A 26,343-nucleotide genomic window follows, 5' to 3' on the forward strand; every position below is an offset into this window, starting at 1 on the left:
TGGCACTGGTGCTAGTATTATGTCAGTGTTCAACGGAACATTCATTACCTGGCCATTCTCATCATGAGCTCAGCAAGCAGGCGTACAATTTTTGGGTGTCAAGACGCACGTCAACGATCATCATCGTCTAGTTTTTAGTTCTGACGACAAAGGAAAACAGTTCTGCAGGCGGGCGGAGAGATGTATGTTTCTCGGCAGATTCTTACCAAGGAGAATAAAATATCATGGTTGATGAGAGGAGGGCCTTTCATCTCTGCCTCCTCCAAAACATTCCTTTTTTCAATACTCTCTCAGCCCTCATCAGTTTCATTGCGTTCTTCTCTGCAATAAGTTGGTCATGCTTCATATTATGATTGCTCTCTGTTTTTCTCCTTCCCATTATGACAATAAGAAGAAAAGATGGAAAGGAATGGGCAAAATTAAAATAAAGATACATCCATTTATCCCATTATCTGGGCGTCGTCTACTGCGCAGGAGATGCCTGCCCTTTAATATTGGGCACTGATCGTAGCTGTCAGCAGCTCGTTAGCGTGGTAGGCGTGATTTGGCCGTGCACTGGCCAGGGAAGTAAGCAAGGACGTTAGCCCCAGCACTTTGCATTCTCCGCAATTCCCTGCCTCGCCTGAAGCAACCTTGCCTTGCCTTGCAACCCCATCCCACCATCGATCATCGACCATCGACCATCGCCCTTCCCTTTCTCCCACAAAGGTCTCTCTCATCACAAGCCTTGATACCCCATCGCGACCTTGACAGATCTCACGAGCCCACCCGCAACCACAACAACGGGCTATCCCGTCTCGAACGAGTTCGCTGTGCAAGCTAGAGCTAGCTTAGGGATCCGATTGCGAAACAAGCACCGACCGACCCCTTCCCCTACCTCCCACAAACGTCATACCTCTCTGTGTGTTATTGAAACTGTCGACAACCTCACGACCTCTGTCCTTCCTGATCTAGCTCACGCCGTCTCACCTCCTTCGGCGACCACAAAGACATTCAGCATGGACACCAACATGGAGGATGTCGGTCGCGTGCCCACCGACCTGGCGCCTGCCCCTCTTTCGGAACCTACCACGATCAGTGACACCGATGGCTGGATCGAAAACCTGATGAAGTGCAAACAATTGGCGGAGTCAGATGTGCAAAGGCTGTGCGAAAAGGTTAGGACCCCCCTTGAGGCTGCTACATAGCATGGTGACGGCTTCCTGCGCTGCTCCGTGATCGAACGCCTCCAGCCCTTGATCTGGGCTCAACCCTCCGGATCAGCTGTCTAAAGTTCGCAGGGCTGACCGTATCTACAGGCGCGCGAGGTCCTTCAGGACGAGTCTAATGTCCAACCTGTCGTACGTATCTTGAGCTCAACCCTGCTGTCTCAACATGCGTGCTCATCATTTGCTATAGAAATGCCCGGTGACGGTGTGCGGCGACATCCACGGTCAATTTCATGATCTGATGGAGCTCTTCAAGATTGGTGGTCCCAACCCAGACACCAACTATTTGTTCATGGGTCAGTCTTGAATTCACGTACCACCTACTCAGCTCGAATACTGACGGGGAGTGGCAGGCGACTATGTCGACCGTGGTTACTACTCGGTGGAGACCGTCACCCTTCTCGTCGCCCTGAAGATACGATATCCACAGCGCATCACCATCCTTCGCGGCAACCACGAATCGCGCCAGATCACCCAAGTCTATGGGTTTTATGACGAGTGCCTCCGCAAGTACGGAAACGCCAACGTCTGGAAGTACTTCACCGACCTGTTCGACTACCTTCCCCTGACCGCCCTCATCGACAACCAGATCTTCTGCCTCCACGGAGGTCTGTCTCCTAGCATCGATACCCTCGATAACATCCGAGCCCTGGATCGTATCCAGGAGGTACCCCACGAGGGACCCATGTGCGACTTGCTGTGGTCAGACCCGGATGACCGTTGCGGATGGGGCATATCCCCTCGTGGTGCTGGTTACACCTTCGGACAGGATATATCCGAGGCGTTCAACCACAACAATGGCTTGACCCTCATTGCTCGAGCTCATCAGCTGGTCATGGAGGGCTACAACTGGTCTCAAGACCGTAACGTGGTCACCATCTTCTCTGGTAGGTCCCGGTTCCTCAGTTGCCCCCCTTTCAAAATGATGGACCGAGTGCGCTGACACCACACAGCCCCCAATTACTGCTACAGATGCGGTAACCAGGCTGCTATAATGGAGATTGATGAACATTTGAAGTATACCTTGTAAGTCTTGAGGGCCCCTACAGAATCAACACTGCAATGACTGACCTTGCATTCAGCCTCCAATTCGATCCGTGCCCAAGGGCTGGTGAGCCCATGGTCTCAAGACGGACACCAGACTACTTCCTCTAAGCGGAAAGACAGTCTCCACGTTCTTCACATCTTGGTCTTGGCACAGCAATCGAAGCAAATAGCCCGCCTGAACTTATATCCTGCATTTTTGTGCGTTCTTCGTGGTGCGTTGCGGTTGAGGCTTAGAGTCGAGAAGGGAGTGTTGAAGTAGATGCGTCATGACCGTGATTGCAGTGCTTGAGAAGTGCATCCTACGCTTGTGTGCGGCATACATCAACTAGACCCCCGAAAGAATATACATGCCACTGCAGGTGGACCTGTCTAGACCAGAGGCAAACTCTAGGCGTCTTTTTGCAAGCCGGATTGACCTAATGAACACATTATACAGAAACGCTGGCTACCTTGCTATTACCGTCGAGAGACTGATAACAGATTCTACATGATTCACTCGGCCGCGATGATCATAACCAATAGAGTGGTGATTTGCTGATTACATTCATACTGTTTCCGCATGGGATGCAGTAATATCTTCTAGGATGCAATGCTCGCGCTTCTAATCTAAATGCATCAAAATAAGCCGAACCCGCATTACCAACTTCCTTCTTCCTTTAATGCGCCCATTTAAACCACAATTACAACTAGTCAGTACACAGTCACGGAGGTATGGTCATACATCCCTTCAGGCCTCCTCGATAACAGCCGACTTGTTTAGCTCCGCAAGCGCGCTCGCCTCCCATTCGACCTGCCGCCTATCCTGCAAAGCGGGCTCCTCGTCATCCCCAAACACGTCCGACTCGCGGTTCACCTCCAAGCTAGGCCCTCCGGCCGCCGATCTCGCACCAGTACTGGCCCTCCTGCCGTCCTTGCCGACCTTGGAGCCGCTGTAGTGACCGGGTGCGGAGCTGCCGTTGGGGACATGAAACCGCCTGTCGAAGCGGGAGATGGCGTACAGGTAGACGACGACCAGCTCGATGGCGAAGTTGAAGCAGTAGAAGCAGGCCTTGCTGTGGTACCAGGCCGGGTCGGTGATGGGGCGGGGCGTGGTGTAGTTTACGGCGAGGCGGAAGCAGGCGCCGACAGACAGGATAAAGGAGGTGAAGAGGAGGAGGGAGAGTTTTGTGCGGTAGCGGCCCTGGCCGAATTTCTCGGGGCGGTGGGACCGGGGGATGAGCATGGAGAGGAGGGCGATGGGGATGGGGAGGAAGGCAAGTAGGGCGCTTTGAATTTGTCAGCCTGTTTGAGCAGCCACGGATTGGGAAGTAAACAATGATGGAAGCTGAAGAAGGAGAGAGAGAGAGAGAGAGAGACAGAGAGAAGAAGAAGAAAGAAACGGGCTGACTTACAGAAATGTCCCTGCGAAAAGGGTGATATCACGATCCTTCATCCTCGTGCTGACATTCAGCGTGAAGAAGGTATCCACGACGGCGGTGATGACCATGATGAGCATGGCGAGCACACAAAAGTACAGGAACTTGAACACCCACCCCAGGCCGCGCGACCAGCCGAACTTGGGGTGGTAGCTGCGCACGATGCGCTGGGCAAAGATGAGGTTCACGATGAACAGCAGCAGGACGCCGGCCTGCACGAAGATGCTCGCGGCGATGGCGATGTTGACGTCGTGCGGGTACGAGGCCCAGACGATGCGCAGGGTGAGGGTGGTGATGCGGGCCATACAGAAGCCAAAGAGCATGCCGGAGAAGACGAACTTGTGATCGCGGCGGCGGTTGATCTGGAAGATGGTCATGTGCGTCGCGGCCGCGGCGACGTAGAGGGCCAGCAGGACCGCGCAGATCGGGTCGTCGAGGTGGACGGTCGGAAATCCTCCGAGAGAGGCGGTCGTTGGGGCATAGGGTGGACCGCTCTGGGAAGGAGGAGGAGCAGGAGGAGAGTCAGCGCTTTTACTCCTCCAAGGTCCTCAAGTGAGGGCATCGTGAGTGGTGCTGTCCAGCAAAACACACTGATACACACATAAAGATATGCGCCTCGACTATACATCAGTGAGCGGGGTCGCACTTACCGACGAGCTGCCTGCTTCTGCCGACATCTTGATGGGTATTAACTTGACGATCAATGTCTCACTTGTGTAAAGGTTGTGTGTGGCGGAGGAAATATCCAATGAGGCGCTGGTGTCCCCTGGGACTATTCAAGCCTGTGAGGTCACGCTGCAGAGAGCTAGCTATTGGCCAGATTTCGAGTGAATTCGATGATGACGATGACGACAATGATAATGACAATTTATGCAATATACAATAGAATTTTGTAAATATGGCATCTGATGGTACAAACAGGAGGTGTCGCGTGAAATGATGGAAATCATGGTCTGATCACAACCACACACCGTCTGTCTTCTAAGCGTCGCCCAAGACTTATTTAATATCTTTTTGGAAGTAGTCGCCCTAGTCAATAGGCAGACAAGACATATAAAACCTGCTGCCGTGGAGCTATCGGACTTGAGAAGAGAAAGAGAAAAAGAGGACCATGCTGGGGCCCAGCGCGCCAGCCCACGCGCGCCTCGACGGAACCGACGACGTATGTTGATCCAGAAGTTTCCTGGTGACGTCCGTGAAAATCGACCCGCCAGCCGGGACCAAACCTTTTCCCGCCAAAGATTTAGGCCTGTAAGAACGGAGGTCTTGCAGAAGGCGACACCGCACGCTTGCACGGGACCAGACGGCGCAGGACGCACCAGTCGGCGTTTTTCAAGAGGCGACCTCCGACCCTAGGCTCGCGTCAAGACCAGACGCTGAACGGACCAGCCAGGGGATACCTTGGACCCCCCGTCCTGTAGTGGCCTCACTAAAAAGCGTCGCACCTGCTGGGAGATTTGAGAGCCGGCGTTAAAACAATCGCTTTGTATAAAGTGCGGGATAGGCCTCGCTGAAATGGTCTTTGTCGTGGGCGCGGCGACTTTGACGCGCACCTATGATGGTGCGGACGTGCTGCCGCGGCTGTACGGCGTCCTTGTTTCTTTATCCCACCTCCAAGCTACAACGACGGAAGCGGCGTGCTACATTTTGGCCTCCAAACCTGGGTCGGCTTTGTCTGTGGTAGATGTCCATTGGCAGAGAGGCTCGAGGCACTGCGCTCAGTAACAACACACGAGATTACCCCGTCTTCTCCATGTTTACCTTTCTTGAACGTTGACAGAGCAGTTCGAAGGTTGGTGCTTGTACAATTTATACAACACGAGGAGAGCTTTCTCCATCGAAAATTAAGAAAGGCGCACACAGTGAGACTCGATTTCTGAAAGCTTGACTTGAGGGCTTGAAGGAGACTCATCCTGTTGGCAGACATGGTCTGGGATCTGCCATTTACTGGAGATGTTATATACGGTCCAAGGAGTCATTCCCAAGCCAGCAGATCAGATCGAACACCGCTGGTACTTGGCATGTCGCACGTGGGTTTAGCAGCGCCCTATACAATACACCATGTCGTTGTCATCCACATCACGGTCCGTCCAGAGCAGTGTCGCGCTTGTGATTTTCAGTATGGAAGTAGCTGAACCACCACTGTGCGTCCATGGCATTCGAGGGCTACGGCAGACAGGTCTGGGCCTCACATGGTCCACCGAGGCTTCCCGCGGCCTGACAGGCGCAGCTGTGCGTGGCCTCCTCTTCAATGTTCTGGACCCTGATTACGAACCCTCATAAGCATGACGACGATAATTTCGAATACTGTTGACAATCACCAGGTCGTGCTGTGGAAAGGTCCAAGCGAACCTTTCATTGGTGGCTTCGAACACCACGAGTACTATATCACACCATAATATGTTATGCGGACCTGTCTAGGAAGTGTCTCAAGACCTCAATTTATCATCATCGTCTGGTCTTAAACCTTCGACCTCTGCTTTAGGTTTGATGAACTTCTTCTAAACCATCCAGCATGAGTGGGAGAACTTGTTGTGGTCTTCCTAGCGCGAAACCTTTTGTCTCAAGCCTACAGGAGGAATGTTTACATCGAAACCACCTCGCTCTCCTCCTCCCCTCCTCGAAGCGTTGCAGACCGTCCTCGACTTCGTTTCAAAAAGGACCAATCACTGCGGTAAAGAACACACGCGGCTAATGTAGTCTCTTTTGGTCCAAGGCTGGCCGTCAAGGGTTTCGCTGATCAAAGTGCCCAGCCGCTCGGGCCGATCATACGAACGTACATACCCCTTTTAGTCCAGCAGATCCTTGTTGTTGTTATTGTCCCACTCTTGAACGTAGTACCTGGTGGCCCTACGCAATGTCGCAATCGACACGGTCTGAAGGGTAATGAAGAAGAGCTGAAGAGCTTTGTCTCTAGGCTCCAGGTAAGGCGGCAGTGACAAGAGCAGCTGTGATGATAAGATAGCAACCAGTAGCGCAGGCACGCAACGGGTCGTGGAAGGATCAGACTCGCACCTGACCTGAGCGAAAGACGGACCTCGACTCGGAAGATTATACTAGTGGCAGCCACTTGCATCGGCCTGGACCGTTTCTAGACAAGTCTATTTGGACCAGCAGGTTTGGTTTCTTATCCTCCGGACCCCAACAGATGTACCATCAGTCAGAACTGAGTGACAGTCGAAATAAGAAAAGTCGAGGGGGGAAAGAGAGAGAGAGGGGCCGAATTGTCACAAGCTCGGTCATCCATTATTGGCTCGAGTCACTTGGGCAGGTCGCGTAGCACACAATTGAATTGCTGGTCTGCCTCCCTTCAAATGTCCTTTATATAGCTGACGTTGCATGCAGTGATGCCGCAGTAGTCGAAATGAGCAAACGTCTGTGTGTACCTTTTCCCCTTGAGCCCTTGGCGGGCAATGGGTTACATCTGCTGCCCAAACAAGTGCTGGTGTCCAATGCAGCTAGCAAACTCTCGCTCACCTTACTCAACCTTCCCTTGCCTTGCCCTTCCCGTTCGGCGGTACCAAACCAGCACATCAGGAGAAGTAGTAGGATAGACATGGGCTGGCATGACGAGGGATCAGATGAGAATACATCAAGGTTAACATGCTGGCAAAATTCATGCGTACTCCTTGTTATTACTATGAGTCCTCCTACTGCTACTGGATCTATAGCACTACGTGTATACTGTTTATGTCTATCCATAGCATGAACGGGACAAGGCGCCGTGGGACAGAGGATCGGGTGTCACGGTGACAGGGTGAGCTCGTGAGGCCCATCTGAAGTCCTCCTCATTTGCGGCCTGGCCTAATTCGCTTCGTTATCAAATTTGATGCCCCTCTTTTTTTCGTCCGTAGCTGGCCCTGGTCCGCTCTACACCCTTCAACCTTTGCCCGTGTTCCTGGGGGACCCGTGGACCTTTATGCAGGTACCCTAGCCCACTGGCTCTCTGCCAATTTCTTTTTGGTTGCTCCATACGGGAGAGGATGAGAGAAAAGAGACCTGGCACTAAATCAGAGCAAGCCTACCCTAGGTCAACCAGCCAACCAACCAACCAACCCTTGCCTGGACAGTGTACTCCATGAAGCTCTCTCACTCTCTCTCATTTCTCACATCCACGCCATCCCATCTTCACACACCTTATTTTCCCACCTGCCCCAATCACTGGTGCTGTGGTCCTCCTCCCGACACAGACCACCGACTGCTACCTGCGTCGTCCCAGCTGTTGTCGTTGTTTTCGTGGTTGGTATCCCGTGTGCTGCTGCTGCTGCTGCTGCTGCTGCTTAACCGGAACATTTTTTCTCTTTCCCTACTCTTTCGAACCCACCTTTCCTATCTCATCTCCCACCCTCTTTTTTCCCTCTCTTCATTTCTTCCGTTCCACCTGCCGGTACCAGTCACCACCATACACAGACCGAGGAGGATTTGACGGTGCATTTTCTCCCACACCACCACCTCCTCCAGCTGTGGTACGCTGAGTGTTTGTCAGTCTGACTGCATGCTGTCGCCATCTCAGGTTATCTTCGCCTGCCACTCATTTGTCCAAGACCAATCCCAACTCACGCCCTCTCCTGGACGTTGATAGACCCTGCTACGACTCTAATCCGTCTCTCCCTCTTGTCTTGTCGACGGAGTTTTCTTTTCCCCTTCATTCTTTTACATGTTCAATTCTACATAACTATTATTTCTCTACACTCCACGATAATCTTCTCGCGCCCTTATTGGTAATCTAATCCCATCCAACCAACCGGCTACGGTCATCACCTTATCATTGTCGCCCTGCCTTTGGTCGACAAGCTGCCACACCTCCTGCACCTTCCCCGCGCTCCTGCCTCCTCCACCCGCCACCTCAACGTGAGGGAACCCACCTCGCACTGCGACGATCAGCCTCTTCACGGCAACCGCTACCCGCCACGAGAGGTTCCTGAGCGGAGGGGCCCTTTCCTCGAGCCTGCCTCCGATCTACCGAGTTCGACCATTTGTGTGTGAGGGAAGGACTTGGGTAGCTAGCTCATTTTTTGTGCGCGCTGCTGGGGGCCATTTTCCTTCCACACCTCTTGCAATCGTCTGGGTGTCCCAAGAAGAGGCTCGATATCCTCAGCCTCACGACTCAATTGAATTCGGCCAGATAATCCGCCAGCCTGCTTTTTGGTTAGGACTGTACCACATGTCCAGCATCCCTCGACCGAGCAGCATATAGAACGTCCGGAGCTGGAGTCTGCTTACACTGGGTTGCGTCGCCATCTACCTATTCATCATCTCGTCTCTCTCGACCTCGGATGCTGCTTGATACACCCTCGAGTTTCTAATCAAACACCATTTCAGCTGCGCAATTCTCACCTCCAAGGCGATGACCCCGCTGACACGGTGATACACGGTCCATTCTCGTTAATTCTCTCCACGTACGGCCTGCAGAGAGTCTCCGACCTGCGCGACCCCAGTCGGTGGCTGTTGCGGACTACGGGGAGCTCCCGCCCAGGGACAGGACGGGGCGAGACAAAGGCTTGAAGGGACGACCGCCTCTGGTTCACAGAAACGACAGTCGCCATGTCTTCCTGCATCTCCCTCGAGGGCTCGACGACCTGCCCGTCCTTCGCTTCTGCATCGATATCTACAGACTCCACCCTCGTGGGCTATTTGTGCGCATCCCAGCAAAGCCCCTTCGTGCTGTAGTGTTTTCTGGTGGCTGACCTCGTTCTCACAGCTCATTCTTGCAATACGTATCAGACCGCGCCTCATTTGATACCCAGCTCGCGTCATACGTCCAGACGACATTTGTGGAGCTGCAGTGAGTGGAACAGACAAGACCATTTAGCGTCCTATAACTGACATCTATCTTAGATATGAGGACCGTTTTGGTTGTAGTGGCATTGAGTTGACGAACACCTCTAATCTATACGCACGGTTCACCACTTCAGTCATATGCAACTCTATCGTCCAAAATTCTATCGACCCCTGTGGGCTGAGTGGAACACAAACACAGCCGCTATGCGCTGATACCTGCGTAAGTCCTGCATGTTCAATGCCCAGTCACTCACTGCTGACCCATCACACAGGCGGACTACGCTGAGAGTGAGGCGTACTACCTCTCCGACAGTCAACTCTGCACTAACCCCAGCAACGGTTCTGCCGCTGAAGTAAGAGCTGACTTTACAAACTGCGCGCTACCCGCCAATTCTCTTTCTTCCTCCAGCTGCATCGATGGTATCGACAACGAGCCAGACAATTGCGGATTCGGCAACAGCACGATCGGTCTCTGCTCATACTGCGCATCTGGCGGGACTAATTCGACCGACACTTGCTGCTACAACTCAAATGCCGAGTCGATTTGTGCCGACGTCACCCTGCCTTCTATAACATCAACAATCACGCTTCCGACCTCGACTTCCAGCGCGAGCGCTACTGCTTCGGCGTCTTCCGGCGGAGGTGGAAATGGGCTCTCCAAGGGTGCTGTTGCAGGCATCGTGATTGGGTCGGTCGCGGGAGTTGCCTTGATCATTGGTGTCATCCTCCTCTGCTGCCTGTTCATCCGACGGCGCAAGAGGGGAAGCCAGCAAGGCAGCATCTTCAACCAGCCGCAGCCAGCCAGGAGAGGACCTATGATGGCTCAAGGCGCTCCCCTCGCGTCGACCCCGCAGGGATACGAAGTCTTGCCTGGTGGTAGGATAGCCAGAATGTCGGCTCTGGAAGGTCATTCGGGAGAGGCGCCCTCTCGCCACTCGGGGACCGCCGCCGGCTTTGGCGTCACCAGAGCCACCAGACCCGGAGACAATCAGTCTTCGTCAGATGATTTTGTGGACAGTCCAGAGTCAGAACCACGTGCTGGTGTGCTGCGGCCTCCGCCCACGATGCTTAAGAGGTCGGGGTCTTTGTCAAGCGGCTCAGTGTTGCTCGCAGGTGATGACAATGGCAGCAACGGGATGTCCTCACCTCGAGGACAGGGCAGCCAACAATCCGAACAGCTGCCTTACTTCAAGGATTACTACTCTCAAGACGAGATTCATCCGGGCGACGGTGTGGCGGTGTTGTGGGCATATCAACCGCGTGCTGCTGACGAGTTTGCTCTCGAGCGGGGCGACATGCTAAAGGTAGTCGGCATATGGGACGACGGCTGGGCAACTGGTGTGATGATGGACGAGCGAGCCGACGAGTGGGAGGCCAGGCACCAAGAACAGCGAGACAGTGGCGTCTCGCATGTGTCTCGCCGCCCTCGCGAGGCTTCACCACCTGTCAGCGGCGAGATCAAGGCCTTCCCCCTGGTGTGCGTGTGTCTCCCAGAGCACTGGAAGAAGACTATCGAGGGTGACAGCTCGACAGAGGCGGCGTCAAGTTCCGCCTTTCAACGTTAATTGGCCATTCCCTGCACATTTTACGACCGTACGACCGTACGACCGTACGACCTTTCCCGTTTCTTCAAATGAGGCGGACAATCCACATACAAGCTCCAGGCATATTGCATCACACCTCGACATAGAAAGCGACCGAGCCCTTACGAATGTTCTCGAGTCACGCGGTCACCGAGCCTTTCCTTTTTCGTTGTAGATATTTATGCTCGGTGGCATGTTTGATGCGCAGCCTCATCGACCCCCTTTGCACACACAGACACGCATAGACACAGACAGAGAAAGAGAGAGAGAGAGAGCGTGTGTGTGTGTGTGCGTGCGTATGTGTGTATGTGTGTGTGTGGTATGCCTGCATTGCCTGACGGCAGCGTGCTTTTCGGTTTACGTCCCTGGTACAGACGGGCGTTTTCGGCGATGGGCGGAGATCATCTGCGCTCTCCCATCTCGGTTTTATGGTTTTTGATTCAATTATACCCAGATTGACGAAGGCTTTCTTCTTAATGATGAGCCTATGAGGTGCTGGCCCGAGGCCACTAATTCTGAAGTGGTCTTTTCTCCGAAGGCAGGGAGGATACAGCTTCATGTTATGTTTTCAAGGACGAAAAGGAGAGAAACGGGAGAAGAAGATACCGGAGAGGAAACCTTAGATAATGCCATAATCGGCTTACGAGACAGATCCTAAGGGCATCTTTCTCGAAGGACGATCGAACCTGACCAATTTTACTTGATTGTCCACAAAACTTTTTTGCTGTCTTTCATTGGTGGTGGGCCAATAACCCGTCGGTAGTCATGGTCTTGACGTGAGACAGGATCGGCTCTGGAGACCTCGACCTTCTATTCCGCCCCGTGACAGATGTTTAGAAAGAAAAGGCGGCGATGTGGAGTGGTCGTTATGGACACAGGGACATCCCGATCCGGCTCACAAAAACGGAGATGGTGGCATCACGCTCGCAGGGCGTAGAGGGCATGAGGTCTTGAGGAGATGATTCCTCGCGTCCCTGGCGAGCGGCCAGGTCGACGAACACTCATCCAAGGCCTGCAGGAGGTAGTTGGTCTCCTCCGGGATGCCGACGTCAGACGCGACCTTGGCGGCCTGGACGATCCCATACACGAACGTGAGCGGGGCGTGCTGGAGGCCGTACTGGACGCGGTACCTGCGCAGCAGGGCAATGATGTCCTGGGCAGAAGCGAGGCGGGCCGCCCGTGATGCCTCGGCCGGCTCAGGGTTCAGGATGATCCGGATGCTGTGGTAGAGGGCCCTAAAGAAGACAACTTGCGCGTCAGCCAAGATAAATTTTTACCGGCCCTCTCTCCCTCTTCAGGGAGGTCTTGCGCGAGAGGGTAGGACGTTTCGTAAAGGGGGCCTTACTGTAGTGTCGCGACCGTGGGCAAGAGGTTGGTCTGAGCTGGAACCCATCTGTTCCACTGCAAACCCTTGGCCAGAGACTTGTCCCACCGGGACAGGTCCAGCTTGAGGGCATCCAGACAAGCCTTGCGCCGGGGTCCGTCTGGGCTGCCTTTGGCCGAGCAGAGCTGACCCAGCATTCGTGAGACAATCGATGCCAGGCCGATGTGCATCTGGAAGGATGGGACTAGTAACCGCGCATCGTCGTGTCCCTCCTCCTTGTCTTCGAAGCCGGCTGGGAGCCATAGGTCCATCTCGGCGAAGTCTCTGCGGGTTGTGGAGGATAAATCATCTATATCAAAGACAAGAGTGCGGTTTTTTTGCATTGGGGAATGACTTACGGTAGGCACTGCGTCAGTTGGACCTCCGCATCATCGTCACTCAGGCTCACCGGCCGCCCGAGGATGAGGCTGATCAACTTGTCAGACACATAACAGCCCCAATAGATTCTCCTCCGTATCTCGATATCCTCTGGCGATGCCAGCGACTTATCCATCAGTAGCCAACAGCGGGGGTCTTTCTGGAAGCCAAGGTCCATGGCCATGCGGAAGGCGATGCCTGCGAGGTAACCATGGTCAGTCGAGTCGACGCCAGAAGTCCTTGGTTGGGCGAGCCAACACGCAGTGGGACTCGGATAGACCTACCCGAGTACTCCCAACCCTTGGAAACATTCCCGCGCCCAATCTCGTAATACGCCAAGCACAAGAAAGCCTGCACGTTGGGTATACATGGACGCGCCAGGCCCGAGACGAGCAGGATGCTCTCGGCCGCCGCAAAGAACCGGTCGCCAGACTCTCGGTGGTCCGGGGCGTCAACCACCAGCAGGCCCAGCGCGCAGATGGCAAGAAGCAGCGAGCCGGACCAGTAGTACTTCCTCCTCCCGGGCCGCCCGCTGAAATGGTCACTGAGAAAGGCCTCTCGGTAGATGAACATGAAATGTGGGTACTGCCACCGGAAGAAATGTACCAGGGCGTTCATGACGAGCTCTCCATCCAGGTCGATGCCAAAATGCTCCGTGACATACGAGAGGTGTGTGTCACTGGCGGCATCGGCGTCGCTTGTAATCTGCTCGAGGTTGTTGGCGTCCTGAGGTTGCGTGCCGGGCTGTGGGATGTGAAATATGCTCGTCGGCCCGTGGAAGACGAGCGTGCCCTGGGGGTCTTGGTGGAGGTAGTAGTGGTGCTGAGAGCGACCTGGAGCCGCGAGATGATCCTGTGTCCCTTCTTCAGAGGCCAGCGCCTCCTCACTTGTCTCTGGAGTGATGTGGTGATCCCCAAAGCGGATGTCTGACAGGATCCTATCTCTCGCGGCCGGGCTTGCGCCCTGAAGCCGAACAAGCATGGATTCTAGCCAGGCGATGCGGTTCTCGAGGCCTGCCACGTACTCGTGAGACACAGGGCGCCGTTTGGCGTCTCTCTCGCGATATTCACACTGGTGTCCCGCGGTAACACAGTTGCTGCATGGCTCCGTCCTGGAGCATTTTAGCTGCAGAGAGAGTGTGCTCGGTCAGCCTTTGAGCACCTCGTCACCAGCATGGTGGAAAGCAACCGAGAGGTACCTTGCGGAACTGGCATCTCTTACAACTAGTGTCAGTCTCGTTAGTATCATCATTATTTTGGGGGGGAAGAAGAACAAAAATGTACTGTGGTGGCGACGGAGATTGTTGCACTCATGATATTGGGTCTCAAGGAAGGGATTTAACATGAGAAGATCGCAAAGTATCTCGAGAGTAAGGCCTGGGATCTTTTTTGATTCTCACCAGGGAAAATTGAAAGAGAAAGATCTCTCCTTCTGAAGTCATGGATTATGATCCTCATTATCTTTCCCTTCTCTTCCTTCTTCTTCTTATCTCTTCCCCTTCCATCTTACCATCTGGGTCCAAAGGCGACTTGATGGTTTTTATACTCCAAAAGGAATGCAACGGATGCAAATCCAAGTTCAACAATCTCAATTGCAAAAAGCTATGCACATACTGGAATCACAGACACTTACGAGAGCCTCTTCTCAGACGTGGGTGGCATAGCTGAGGACTTCTTCTTCTGTTGCCATGAGCTATTAGAAATCCTGGTGAGATATGGATCATGCTGCTCAACAAGTAGTCTGGAGAAATCTCGTCGGATGATGATGAGTACAGTCTTGTGGCAGACCTGTGCCTGAGGGGTCAAGTGTGCAAAGTAGTAAGTATTTAGTACCCTTCAGTTCTCAGAGTACTTAGAAGTGGTTGAATTACCAAATCCCAAGCACAGTATATGCAGTAAGAACTAAGTTAAAGTACTTACTGTTGCAACGTCATTTACAGGGCCGGGATGCTGCCTGTACTGTAGCATGTGCTCTACTGTTGTGGGGCGGCACGTAGGGAAGCTACTCCCTATATAGTACAGAAGAAGGTCACTTCCCCCTCCAGACAAGCACCACCAAAGGATTACTGTACTGTAACATGTGAATCGCCTCTTCAGACTTGAAACTTGGCTCTTATGTGTCGAGTGCCCTACTGCCTTCCTTCTCATCCCTTTTCCTCTCTTTCCGAAGCTCTCCTCTGTTGCAAAAGGTCATCATGATCAAGTTGCATCGCTGCAGTAGCGATCACTCCCTCCGGTAGCTTCTCTGAAAGGGTGACCTCCTCCTCCATCGGATGCCCCCCTCCACCGCCAACAATGGGTCAAGGGTTCTCTGTCACAACGCCCTCTGCTGGCGCTGCCGGTATCGATGTTCCTGAGCTAGCAGATCTTGCGTACGAAAAGGCAATAGGGTCGGCCCGCTTCATGAAGAGCATCCGCGCCCGTCATCACGATGGAGTTGTTCTGGTCAAAGTATTCGTCAAGCCATACGCGCCTATGCCGCTTGATGAGTATAGGCAGAAGATCATTTGTGAGCTAATTCATGTGGCTATGGAGAGCACGGTCTTGGCTATTCTTGTTGACTGACGTCCCCATGTATTAAGATGAGCGAAAGGCACTTGCTGAAATCCCCAACGCTCTGGGCTACCAGCGGATCGTCGAGACCGAGACCAACGGATACCTTGTCCGACAATACCTATATAACTCTCTCTACGACCGTCTGAGCACACGACCATTTCTCGAGGACATAGAGAGGAAATGGCTGTCGTTTCAGCTCCTCTGCGCCCTGCGCGACTGTCATGCGAAGGACATATACCATGGCGACATCAAGGCCGAGAACACACTTGTGACCTCGTGGAACTGGCTGTATCTCTCCGACTTCTCATCGTCCTTCAAACCCGTGACGCTGCCCGACGACAACCCGACCGACTTCTCCTACTTCTTCGATACGTCCAGTCGGCGGACATGTTACATTGCCCCCGAGAGATTTGTTGCGCCGGGCGAGGACGCGGACCGGAATACCCAGCTGACCTGGGCCATGGACATCTTCAGCGCCGGTTGTGTCATTGCAGAGCTGTTCCTCGAGGCGCCCATCTTCAGCCTTAGCCAGCTGTACAAGTATCGCAAGGGTGAATATGACCCCGAGATAGCCCAGCTGAGCCGCATCCCAGACAGAGATATCCGCGAGCTCGTCTCGTCAATGATCCAGCTGGACCCGCAGAAGAGATACTCGGCTGAGCAGTACCTGGAGTTCTGGAGAGGGAAGGCCTTCCCAGATTATTTCTACACTTTCCTGCATCAGTACATGGGCGTGATCACGGATCCTTACTCTGGCCAGTATTCCGTCTCGGGCGCAACAAGTAATCTCGGAGAGGCCGACGAACGTATCGACCGGATTTTCTACGACTTTGACAAGATCTCCTACTTTCTCGGATACGAGAATCATCAGAATGAATCTCGAGACCCAGAGACAGCACGACTCGCACCCAGACTTGGCCTCGGCCACTTCCCTGTCTGGTTGAACATCCCAAACAATGAGCACGCCGTCTCATGCGAAGCTCAACAGGCTGCGGATGACGGGACCCTGATCTTCCTGACCCTGGTGGTCTCGTCTCTGCGAAACACAGCGCGCGCATCGTCTAAAGTTCGGGCGTGCGATATACTGCTGGCATTCGCAGAACGACTGACGGACGAGGCGAAACTGGACCGAGTCTTGCCCTACCTAATGACGCTCTTGAGCGACAAGGCCGACATTGTTGTGATCACTGCCATTAGAACGCTGACGCAACTACTGGCCCTTGTGAACTCGGTGAACCCCGTAAACGCACACGTATTCCTGGAGTACGTCCTACCACGGCTCTCCTTTGCCCTGTATGGAAGTGCCAGTAGGCCTAGTCCGCTGGTGAGGGCAACATATGCGTCTTGTATCGGCAGTCTGGCAACGACGGCCAAGAAATTCTTGCAGATTTCGACTACTCTCAAGGCGGCAGGCGCCATCACAACTGCGGACCCAGATGTGGAATCCGGTAGCCAGCCCAATGGCAGCTTTGACGGCCTGTTTGACGAGGCGCAGCAAGAACTGATCATCTTGTTGGAGCATCATACCAAGAATCTTATTGAGGACGTCGACCCCCATGTCCGGAGAGCGTTTCTGAGCTCTGTGCCAGATCTGTGCCTCTTCTTCGGAACAGCCGAGTCAAACGACATCATCCTTACACATCTCAACACTTATCTGAACGACCGAGACTGGATGCTGAAGTGTGCCTTTTTTGAGACTGTCGTTGGCATAGCTGCCTTCATGGGTAGCGTCAGCCTCGAAGAGTTCATATTGCCACTCATGATTCAGGCCCTCACAGACACTGAAGAGAACGTCGTGCAAGGCGCACTGCATTCTTTAGCCCAGCTGGGCTACCTCGGCCTCCTATCGAAGACACGATTATGGGAACTCGTTGACGTCGTGGCGCGGTTCTCGATGCATCCCAACATCTGGGTGCGAGAGGCAGCAGCGGAATTCCTCTCCGCTGCTGCAAAATATCTCTCTCCTGCAGATGTCAAATGCATCCTCCTCCCAATGACCTCGATCTATTTGAAGACGATCATCGTGCCCACAAATCTCACCACGCTCTGTGTACTTGATACTCTGAAGAAGCCTTTGTCACGGTCGGTATTTGACCAGGCGTTGCTATGGGCAGTGCAATCTGACAAGGGACTCTTCTGGAAATCCATGCGCAACATGCGGAGGTTGTCATTTGGCACTCCTGCCGCAGCGATACCGGGTACAGCAGCGAAAGATCTGCACCCTCGAAGCCTCAGCAAGGTCTCAAAAAACGAAGAGGACGAGCAATGGCTGGGGAGGCTACGCAACTTGGGCCTGTCACCTAATGACGAGTTTAAATTGCTAGCCTTACGAGAGTTTATATGGCGTCTGAGCCAGATAAAGGCGCGGGATTCGAATGCGAACAATATGAACGCTGAGCTCAACGACATCATCAACCTTCGGACACTTGGTGTGACAGTGCAAACAGTAATGTTTGATGAGGAGATACCGGCCAAATCTTCGGGGGTAGTCGACGGGGACACGAATGCACCTCGCACGATCACGGACGCCCTGATGGACGCATCGATGAGCATCGATGATCCTGTGGGCAAGCGAAAGCGAGCTGCCTTGAACAGCCACAGAAGCCGATTGAGCAGCCAAATGAATGCCTCGCCAACTGCTGACGATCGCCGGGGCCTTGACGAAGGGGCTTTACTATCCCTCAATGGCTCGCCGCAAGGGCCTGATGGGCAGCCATTGTCGAGCCCGAACAATGCGGCCCACGCTGATGTCCTAAATCCTGGCAAGAGGGGACTCCGGCATACATCGAGCGCAATCAACTTGCTAGGACGAAAAGACAGCAACAAGGCCGTGGCCGAGACAGGCACCACAGACGCAAACGCGACCGGGCGGTTGGAGGGGCTCTTTTCGCCTGCGGCTCCATCCGGATTCCCTACCGACGGCCAAGGCGGCGATATGAACGCCTCAGGACGGTTGCAATTGAATCACAATTACGCAGGGAACGATCCTCATATCCTGAAGATGCTGGATTCTATGTACACAGACAATTATCCGCATGATGTCGCCGAATTTGGCCCGTTGGTAACGCCTATCACGCGTCGAAAAGCCAGCAGAGCCTCGAGCGGGCAGGCTGGCGAGGGCTGGAAGCCCACTGGAAAACTAGTAGCGACTTTCTCGGAACATATTGGCGCCGTCCGTCGCATTGCAGTGTCTCCAGACCACGTCTTTTTTGTCACTGGCGGGGATGACGGCGCAGTCAAAGTATGGGATACCACAAGGCTGGAGCGCAACATTGCCCACAGGTCCCGCCAGACACATCGACACGCCCCTGGAGGAAAGGTCACAGCGCTGTGCTTCATCGAAAATACGCACTGTTTCATCAGTTGCGCAAGCGATGGAAGCGTTCACGTGGTCAAGGTTGAGACTGCGACGACCAGCAGCCAAACACGATATGGCAAGCTACGGCTGCTGAGGGAATACCAGCTCCCAGACGACGGCGAAGAATTCGCCGTGTGGTGCGAGCATTACAAGCAAGAAGCCAACTCCATCATGATCATCGCGACGAATCGGTCTCGGATCCTCAGCATTGATCTCAGAACTATGAGCCTGATGTTCGTGCTAGAGAACCCTGTCCATCATGGTACCCCGACGTGCTTCTGCATCGACAGGAAGAGGAACTGGCTCTGTCTCGGAACTTCACATGGTGTCCTTGATCTTTGGGATCTTCGCTTCAAGATGCGCCTCAAGGGCTGGGGTGTGAAGGGGGGATCTTCCATTTATCGACTCGCCATACATCCTATCAAGGGCCGTGGCAAGTGGGTCTGCGTGTCCGGTGGCACTGGTCAGGGTGAAGTCACTGTTTGGGACCTAGAAAAGACGTCATGTCGAGAGATCTATCGCGTTGGTGGCATCAAGGAGGGCCTCAAGGGCTGGGAACCATGGGACGTAGATGAGGACAGACAAGACGGGATGCTGAATCGCTTTGCAACGAACATCGAACCAACGGCGACTGGTAACGCCGACCGCGGCGTCCGAGCTATGACTGTGGGTAGCAGCTCGCTTGAGGGCAGCGATCAGCGAGATGTCAGACATGCCTACATCTTGACAGGAGGCTCGGACAAGAAATTGCGCTTTTGGGATCTCACTAGGATTGAGAACTCGGCCGTGTTCAGCGGCCTAATGCTGGACGAGGGCAAGCCGACATACTCGGCCAGTCATCCAACTACCTCCATGACCTTGAATACGGAGAGGCTCCCACGGAGCCAGGCATCAGGAGGGTCGTCTAATGACGCGGCAGACCGAGCACGCGGATCTTCTCGGCGAGCCAATGGTGCTGGCAGAAGCGCCAGGACGATCCGCACGACGGTCATCTCTGTGGAACAGCAGCAGCTGTTGAAGTCGCATTTGGACTCCATAATGGACGTCGCATTTCTCGAGAGCCCGTATCCTATGACCGTGTCGGCGGATCGGTCAGGTGTTGTTTTTGTGTTTCAGTAAATTGTGAGAGCGCGGCGCACTAGGAAGCATGTTGAGATTACGCAAGGGAAATCGATCTTAGAGGGCTCGTTTATGCGATAGATACCGCTGCTTTGAGGACATCTCTGTTGATGGCATGAATACAATATTTTATGATCATCACAATTTAATGAGTAATACAACGTAAAAGATCATTAGGAAGCAGTATTTACTTAGCCATGCATGCAAGGTGATCTGCTGAGCGCAATGCCTCTTCTAATGAATCTATGCGCAAACATTCCCCCCTCACAAGACAAAAGAGAAGAAAGGAAAAGGAGAATCCATCATTTACTGACAGTAACATGTACAATCTCAACCTCAAAATGAATTTCGTATTTTTAAAAGGCCTCGTGATCTTGCATAGCATGGACTAAGCGTTTTACAAATCTACCCTGGGGTGTACCTAAGAAAGTACAACTACCCTAACCCTTAATCTTTTTTTTCTAGCAAAAAGTTAACCAAGCTGGGCAGGCAGGCACGCGAGAACGGTCTCGACGACGCGACCAGTTTTGTACATCACCACTTCACACCCAGAACAACCACCTTTGAACAGCCTTTTATCCTCAGTCACGTGCACTCGGAAGAGACGCATTCCTGGACAACCTGAAAAGAACAACAATCCCTCAAATACACCAACATACACATACACGAGGTAACCCACCGTCAAACCGCCCAAGATGGTGCGCCTGACGGTGGATCTTATCCAACATTCCTTGTCGTACCTCAACCCGCTCAAGGAGAGGGAGCTTGATCTCCGAGGTGCGTTTATGAAAAGAACAGATGCTACACTTTTAATCTTGGTCGAAGAGAGCCAGAGTTGATATCGATTTTTCATTGTCATTGCCGGCAAATAGGACACAGAATACCAACCATCGAGAATCTTGGTGTCGCGGGCGTACGTATTTATGATCTCCCCTCCCCCTCCCTTCCAAAAAGTTACCCCCTCGTTTCTGCCCACCCACCGTGATGATCGTCAGGGACTGACATCAAAGGAACATACCAGCCACAAGATGCGATAGATTTCACCGACAATGACATCCAGATCCTCGGCAACTTTCCGCTGTCCCCACGGATACGCACCCTCCTGCTCGCGCGTAACCGCGTCGCCTCGATCCAGCCCACCTTGCCCAGCTCGATCCCCAACCTGACGAACCTGGTGCTGGCGTCCAACCAGCTGACGGAGCTGGCGGACCTGGACGTGCTGGGCAAGTTTGTGCGGCTGACGCAGCTGGTGCTGATGGATAATCCTGTTACGAAGAAGGAGGTGCGTTTTCTTTCTCTGATTCGGTGGCTCAAGATGGGAAAAGAAAAGGGTAGAAAGAGGAAGAGAGAAGGAAAAGAAGAGTTCCCGGCCTAGGGCGTTTGGAGTCGGCGTGGGTAACAGACGATACTAACATACGGCTGGCTGTTGTAGCATTACCGGTATTGGGTGGTATGGCGGTGCCCAACGGTGCGATTCCTGGACTACCAGAAGGTCAAGCAAGCGGAGCGTGACAAGGCTGCCGAGCTGTTCGGCACGGCCGAGGAGCCAACGGAGCTTGCTTCCAAGGTCAGTCTCATGCAACTATCAAAGGTCACCTCTCTATCAAAGGCAGAAAGAAGCTAATGGCTGGGCTACACATAGATCATGGGCATCAGGTCGACAGGCTTCAATGCGGCTGCGGCCAACGGCGCGGCGGCGCCTCGGTCGAGAATGAAGCGCCTGAAGCTTACGGACAAGGAGAAGCAGAGGCTGCAGGAGAGGATCAAAAAGGCAGGCAGCCTGGAGGAGATCATACGGCTAGAGAAGGACTTGGAGGAGGGTCGACTGCCTCCTGGCATCCTGAGCGAAGATGCCATGGAGGAGTAAGACGACGGGCCTGGGTCTGGTGGTGGGAAGGCATCCGCCCGACAGGATCTGCTTCTGTTAATTTGTATTTGCTAGGGAGGGCATACTATCAATTGGCCCGGTACCCACACATCAAAAGTAAATGATTTTAGGCAGCAGATCAAATTAGCGTTGCCCTCACCAGAAGTCCCGACCTAGTCCTTCCCAGTCTCAGGACAGGGCCAGACTGGCGATCCATCTACCTCCAAGAAAGTTCCCTAGCCTGTCATCTGAACATCCTCGTCCTCACCAGCACCAGCGGCCGACTCATCAGCCGGGTCCGCGCTGTGGGGTTTCTTCATCCCCTCGTGCGCTCCGAGACCGTTCGACAACGTTTTCTGCTTCTTGCCGTTAGTATGCGCCGGCTCATGCGGCTGGTCGCCGGCGGTCTTGGAGCCGCTGAGCTTCGCGCGGGTCTCGGCGGCCTTCTGCTTGATCTGCTTGTAGGGCACCGTCTTGGGGATGGTGTCGTCTAGGAACTCTAGATTGTCCTTGTAGGTGACGGCAGCCGCTGTGTTCGCACGTCGATCTTGTCAGCGGAGACCGTTACTTGAGTAGCATGGAACTTACGTGTTGATCGATAGAGAGAGAGGGAAGGGGTCTTACAAAGATCCTTATACTGGATGTTCCTCCGTGGTTTCCTGTCCAATTTGGCCATGTTATGGCCCTGTTCTGCGATGTACTGGATGAACAGCTCCTGGACAAGTCAAGGTCAGCCCCCGGCGTCTTATAGGCATAGGTGAGATGAAACGAGATGGGCGAGAAGGCCCTTACAGTAGCCATTGTGATAGCGAAGGCTGCATTGTTTGAGCAGATGTTGATGTCTGGATCTACTGCGATGATTTTCTTGACTCTTGATACTGTAACGCAACTCTTGTCAGTCTTATTAGGTCAGGGGTGGAAGTGAGAAAGGTCACGAGTGATTGTAAATGGTGTAGAGAGAACTAACATGGCAGCTGAACCTGGCCTGTCACCTCCTTCCGGGGCCGTATTGGTGTGGTATTGTATGGCATTTTGTGATAAAAGCTTCCGGCTCTTCTTCAGAGGGGAAAGAAAGACAGAGAGTAGAGAGCTGGTTGTGGTTGTTCAAACCAAGAGACCAAGTTAAAGAGACCGCTTTCACACTTAAGGATTGATACCCGGACGTTGTGTGCGTAGTCTAGTGGTTCAGCCAGAGATTCAATTCTATCTCAGACTGGCGAACATTCGTTATATCGTGGATGCTGACGATGATACTGTGGTAGCAAGTTGATTTGAATGATTATAGGTGAGAAGTCTGGGGTGGTGGTTTCTTAATTGAGACGCGGTTCAAGTCTAGTACGCGACGGCGGTAAGGAGGGAAAACTGTAGGACGAGGGTTAGGGTTAGTGCCCGCCGGACAGGGAATTAGTTGTCAAATAAGGCAAAATGCAGTAAATTGTGTCTGGTTCTGGAAAGTACATTCCAGATCTTTTGGTTATAAAGGAATACAGCAAACCTGAGCATGAAGGAAGAAAAGAGAGAAAATGGAAACAATTTCTTGGACGGGTTGGGAAAGAAAGAATACATGAGGAAACGACTCTACTGTACTATTTTAGGTGGGGCTGGGGTAGGAGAATTGGAGAGACCACCATTGGTAGGTACAACTTCCAGGCCTTCGTCCTCCTCCTTAGTCCCCTAAACGGGCCCTCCTACAGCATAAGCACATCCTAGTCGCAGGCGCCGCGGGCTGTAACGTGAACGTTCTCCCTATTCCGCACCTGGATCATACCCACACACCGACCATATGTCTCCAAGATGCAAGCACGGCGCAGGCCTTCCGTGACCTCGCGCCTCTCCTTTGCCATCAGTACAGCCAGTAATGCAGAGCGTGGAGAATCCCTAGACGAGCCAAATGTTGCTGCCGACCGTCAGATCGAGGAGGAGATCGCCGAGATCAAGCGCTATGAGGTACTACTACTTTTTTACCATCACATACTCTTCCTCTTGGCTCCTCCTTGGCATTGCTGTCTTTACCAATACTGATGCGTCTTTCTCTATCTCTCTGCACAGGACTTCACGACCATAGGTACGATGCGAACGTGCGATGCGACGCTCAATGTCACCGATGACGCCGCTTACATGAAAGAACAGATTGGGTGCAGGATGCCGCGAGGGAGCGATCACGACGCAAGGCCCGCAGGAAACACACAACCAACCTCTACGACACCGGCCAGGTCGACTGGCGCCACAAGGCTTATGCTGCCTACGAGGCTGCGCAAGGATGGATTGTGGTGACCATCATCGGTGCCGCCATCGGGCTCAACGCTGCCTTCTTGAACATCATTACTGAGTGGCTGTCGGATATCAAGATGGGCCACTGCACAACCGCCTTCTACCTGAACGAGAAGTTTTGTTGCTGGGGCGAGGACAACGGTCAGTAGACCTAGTTTCTATCTGTGTCGTTACGGCTGGGGACAAGCTCGCTGACAAACAAGGTCGAGGACAGGCTGTCCAGCTTGGCACCGTTGGACGGGGTTTGAGCCTGCTAATTACGTGATTTATATTCTGTTTGCAACGACATTTGCGTTTGTGTCGGCCACCTTGGTCAAGTGCTACGCTCCTTACGCTGCTGGCTCGGGCATCTCCGAGATCAAATGCATCATAGCAGGTTTTGTGATGAAGGGCTTCCTTGGGTTCTGGACGCTGATCATTAAGTCTGTCTGTCTGCCACTGGCCATCGCCTCTGGTCTCTCTGTCGGAAAGGAAGGCCCCAGTGTGCACTACGCCGTCTGCACTGGAAACGTGATAGGAAGGCTGTTCACCAAATACAAGCGCAGTGCCTCCAAGATGCGGGAGTTACTGAGCGCCTGCGCTGCCGCGGGCGTTGCTGTTGCTTTCGGCAGCCCCATTGGCGGTGTCTTGTTCTCGCTGGAAGAGATGAGCAACTACTTTCCCCTGAAGACTATGTGGCGGAGTTACTTTTGTGCGCTTGTCGCGACTATGGTCTTGGCTGCCATGAATCCTTTCAGAACTGGCCAGCTTGTCATGTTCTCAGTTCACTACGATCGGACGTGGCATTTCTTCGAGATCCCATTCTACATCCTCATCGGCGTCTTTGGTGGTCTCTACGGCGCCTTCGTCATCAAGTGGAACCTCCGCTACCAGGCCTTCCGCAAGAAGTATTTGGCAAAGTACCCGGTTCTTGAAGCGACCCTACTCGCTACCGCAACTGCCTTGGTGTGCTACTGGAACGCCTTCCTGAGGATCGACATGACAGAGAGTATGGAGATTCTGTTCCTCGAATGCGAAGGCACTGAGGACTATCACGGGCTCTGCGACGCCCCAGACCGCCTCTGGAACATCCTATCCCTGACATCGGCCACTCTGATTCGCATCTTCTTCGTCATCATCTCGTACGGCTGCAAAGTACCGGCCGGCATATTCGTGCCCTCAATGGCCGTGGGCGCCACTTTCGGGCGAGCTGTCGGTATCATTGTGCAGGCTCTCCACGATGCCCATCCAAACAGCTCCTACTTTGCGGCCTGCGAGCCAGACGTCCCCTGCATCACGCCGGGCACATACGCCTTTCTTGGAGCCGCCGCGGCACTTGCTGGGATCATGCACATTACCATTTCGGTCGTGGTCATCATGTTCGAGCTCACCGGGGCCCTGATATACATCTTACCGACCATGGTCGTTGTAGGCGTCACAAAGTGGGTCAGCGAGCTATTCGGGCGCGGAGGAATCGCAGACCGCATGATCTGGTTCAGCGGATTCCCATTCCTAGACAACAAGGAGGAGTCCAATCTAGGGGTGCCAGTCTCTCAGGCCATGATCGCAGACGTTGTCTCTATACAAGCCACCGGCCTGACACTTGGGGATGTCGAGCGCCTGCTGGCTGAGGACAAGTACCAGGGATTCCCCATTATCGAGAACGACAAGACGCTGGTGGGATACATCGGACGCACAGAGCTGCGCTACGCGATCAACAGGATTAAGACGCAGCGGTCCTTGGCTCCCAGTGCGCGTTGCACATTCTCGAGCTCTCGCGGTGTCGAGACCAACCCGCCCACGACCCCCTCCACGCCCCACATCACCGTCCAGCTGGATCCCATGTTGTCGGCCTCGATAGACTTCAGCCGTTTCGTGGACACTACACCGGTGACAGTGCACCCCCGCCTGCCGCTCGACACCGTGATGGAGCTGTTCCGCAAGATCGGTCCGCGGGTTGTCCTCATCGAGTACCACGGCAAGCTCAACGGCCTCGTCACCGTCAAGGACTGCCTCAAGTATCAGATCAAGGAGGAGGCGGCCGAGAATCCGCGTGACGACCAGGACGTCGTGCGCGCCCAGGAGAAGCTCTGGGGGTTGTTCCAGCAAGTCGCTAGCTGGGTGGCTGACAAGGTGTCGAGTGCCTCTGGAGGCCGGATACGCTTGACAGGTCCCAGCGACAACCTCTCCAGCGGGCCTATCATGGATGGGACCGAGCAGGTGGAGGATGACGGCGTCGAGCTGGAGAATAGATAGGCAGATCAGGATAGACTCAGGATAGACCTTCTTTTGTTTGCTAAGTTCGCGCGTGTTTGTAATATATCACAACGATGAAATGAAGACCTGGACATACACAGTCGTACGCCGTTCGCGCCTTGCCAGTTTAAAGAGACGTAATAGGTCGACCTCACTGTGGCTC

General features: G+C 53.6%; 8 protein-coding genes across 8 annotated transcripts; 5 read left to right on the forward strand and 3 right to left on the reverse strand.

Annotated features, from left to right (window-relative positions):
• The first annotated feature begins 671 nt into the window (after positions 1-671).
• On the forward strand, positions 672-2,692 carry M406DRAFT_90324 (uncharacterized protein). Its single transcript, XM_040926174.1, has 6 exons — positions 672-1,157; positions 1,299-1,340; positions 1,399-1,504; positions 1,562-2,095; positions 2,162-2,234; positions 2,291-2,692. The coding sequence occupies exons 1-6, from the start codon at positions 999-1,001 to the stop codon at positions 2,361-2,363; spliced, it is 987 nt and encodes a 328-aa protein (XP_040778726.1). The 5' UTR covers positions 672-998; the 3' UTR covers positions 2,364-2,692.
• Positions 2,693-2,982: 290 nt separating this feature from the next.
• M406DRAFT_253186 (uncharacterized protein) lies at positions 2,983-4,173 on the reverse strand (the record flags this gene model as incomplete). Its single annotated transcript, XM_040916884.1, has 2 exons — positions 2,983-3,520; positions 3,647-4,173. Coding segments are annotated over 2 exons (1,065 nt in total), but the record flags the coding sequence as incomplete, so codon positions are not given.
• Positions 4,174-5,277: 1,104 nt separating this feature from the next.
• M406DRAFT_55380 (uncharacterized protein) lies at positions 5,278-5,745 on the reverse strand (the record flags this gene model as incomplete). The annotated part of the gene is made up of 1 exon (XM_040924553.1): positions 5,278-5,745. A coding segment is annotated over exon 1 (303 nt), but the record flags the coding sequence as incomplete, so codon positions are not given.
• A 3,457-nt stretch (positions 5,746-9,202) lies between these two features.
• On the forward strand, positions 9,203-12,117 carry M406DRAFT_288969 (uncharacterized protein). Its single transcript, XM_040918828.1, has 4 exons — positions 9,203-9,306; positions 9,372-9,455; positions 9,509-9,671; positions 9,724-12,117. The coding sequence occupies exons 1-4, from the start codon at positions 9,215-9,217 to the stop codon at positions 11,014-11,016; spliced, it is 1,632 nt and encodes a 543-aa protein (XP_040778729.1). The 5' UTR covers positions 9,203-9,214; the 3' UTR covers positions 11,017-12,117.
• A 2,952-nt stretch (positions 12,118-15,069) lies between these two features.
• On the forward strand, positions 15,070-19,807 carry M406DRAFT_61566 (uncharacterized protein; the record flags this gene model as incomplete). Its single annotated transcript, XM_040924741.1, has 3 exons — positions 15,070-15,283; positions 15,357-18,048; positions 18,100-19,807. The coding sequence occupies 3 exons, from the start codon at positions 15,070-15,072 to the stop codon at positions 19,805-19,807; spliced, it is 4,614 nt and encodes a 1,537-aa protein (XP_040778730.1).
• A 695-nt stretch (positions 19,808-20,502) lies between these two features.
• Positions 20,503-21,674, forward strand: M406DRAFT_253659 (L domain-like protein; the record flags this gene model as incomplete). The annotated part of the gene is made up of 5 exons (XM_040916915.1): positions 20,503-20,584; positions 20,680-20,720; positions 20,829-21,089; positions 21,240-21,374; positions 21,450-21,674. 5 exons carry the CDS (start codon positions 20,503-20,505, stop codon positions 21,672-21,674), a joined length of 744 nt encoding a protein of 247 aa, XP_040778731.1.
• A 21-nt stretch (positions 21,675-21,695) lies between these two features.
• Positions 21,696-22,705, reverse strand: M406DRAFT_275450 (uncharacterized protein; the record flags this gene model as incomplete). The annotated part of the gene is made up of 4 exons (XM_040918251.1): positions 21,696-22,203; positions 22,299-22,389; positions 22,467-22,552; positions 22,642-22,705. The coding sequence occupies 4 exons, from the start codon at positions 22,703-22,705 to the stop codon at positions 21,911-21,913; spliced, it is 534 nt and encodes a 177-aa protein (XP_040778732.1). The 3' UTR covers positions 21,696-21,910.
• A 733-nt stretch (positions 22,706-23,438) lies between these two features.
• Positions 23,439-26,277, forward strand: M406DRAFT_288976 (uncharacterized protein). Its single transcript, XM_040918829.1, has 4 exons — positions 23,439-23,621; positions 23,724-23,739; positions 23,805-24,086; positions 24,160-26,277. The coding sequence occupies exons 1-4, from the start codon at positions 23,469-23,471 to the stop codon at positions 26,178-26,180; spliced, it is 2,472 nt and encodes an 823-aa protein (XP_040778733.1). The 5' UTR covers positions 23,439-23,468; the 3' UTR covers positions 26,181-26,277.
• Positions 26,278-26,343: the final 66 nt, after the last annotated feature.

The sequence above is a fragment of the Cryphonectria parasitica genome, assembly GCF_011745365.1.
Source record: "Cryphonectria parasitica EP155 unplaced genomic scaffold M406scaffold_3, whole genome shotgun sequence".
Lineage (NCBI taxonomy): Eukaryota > Fungi > Ascomycota > Sordariomycetes > Diaporthales > Cryphonectriaceae > Cryphonectria > Cryphonectria parasitica.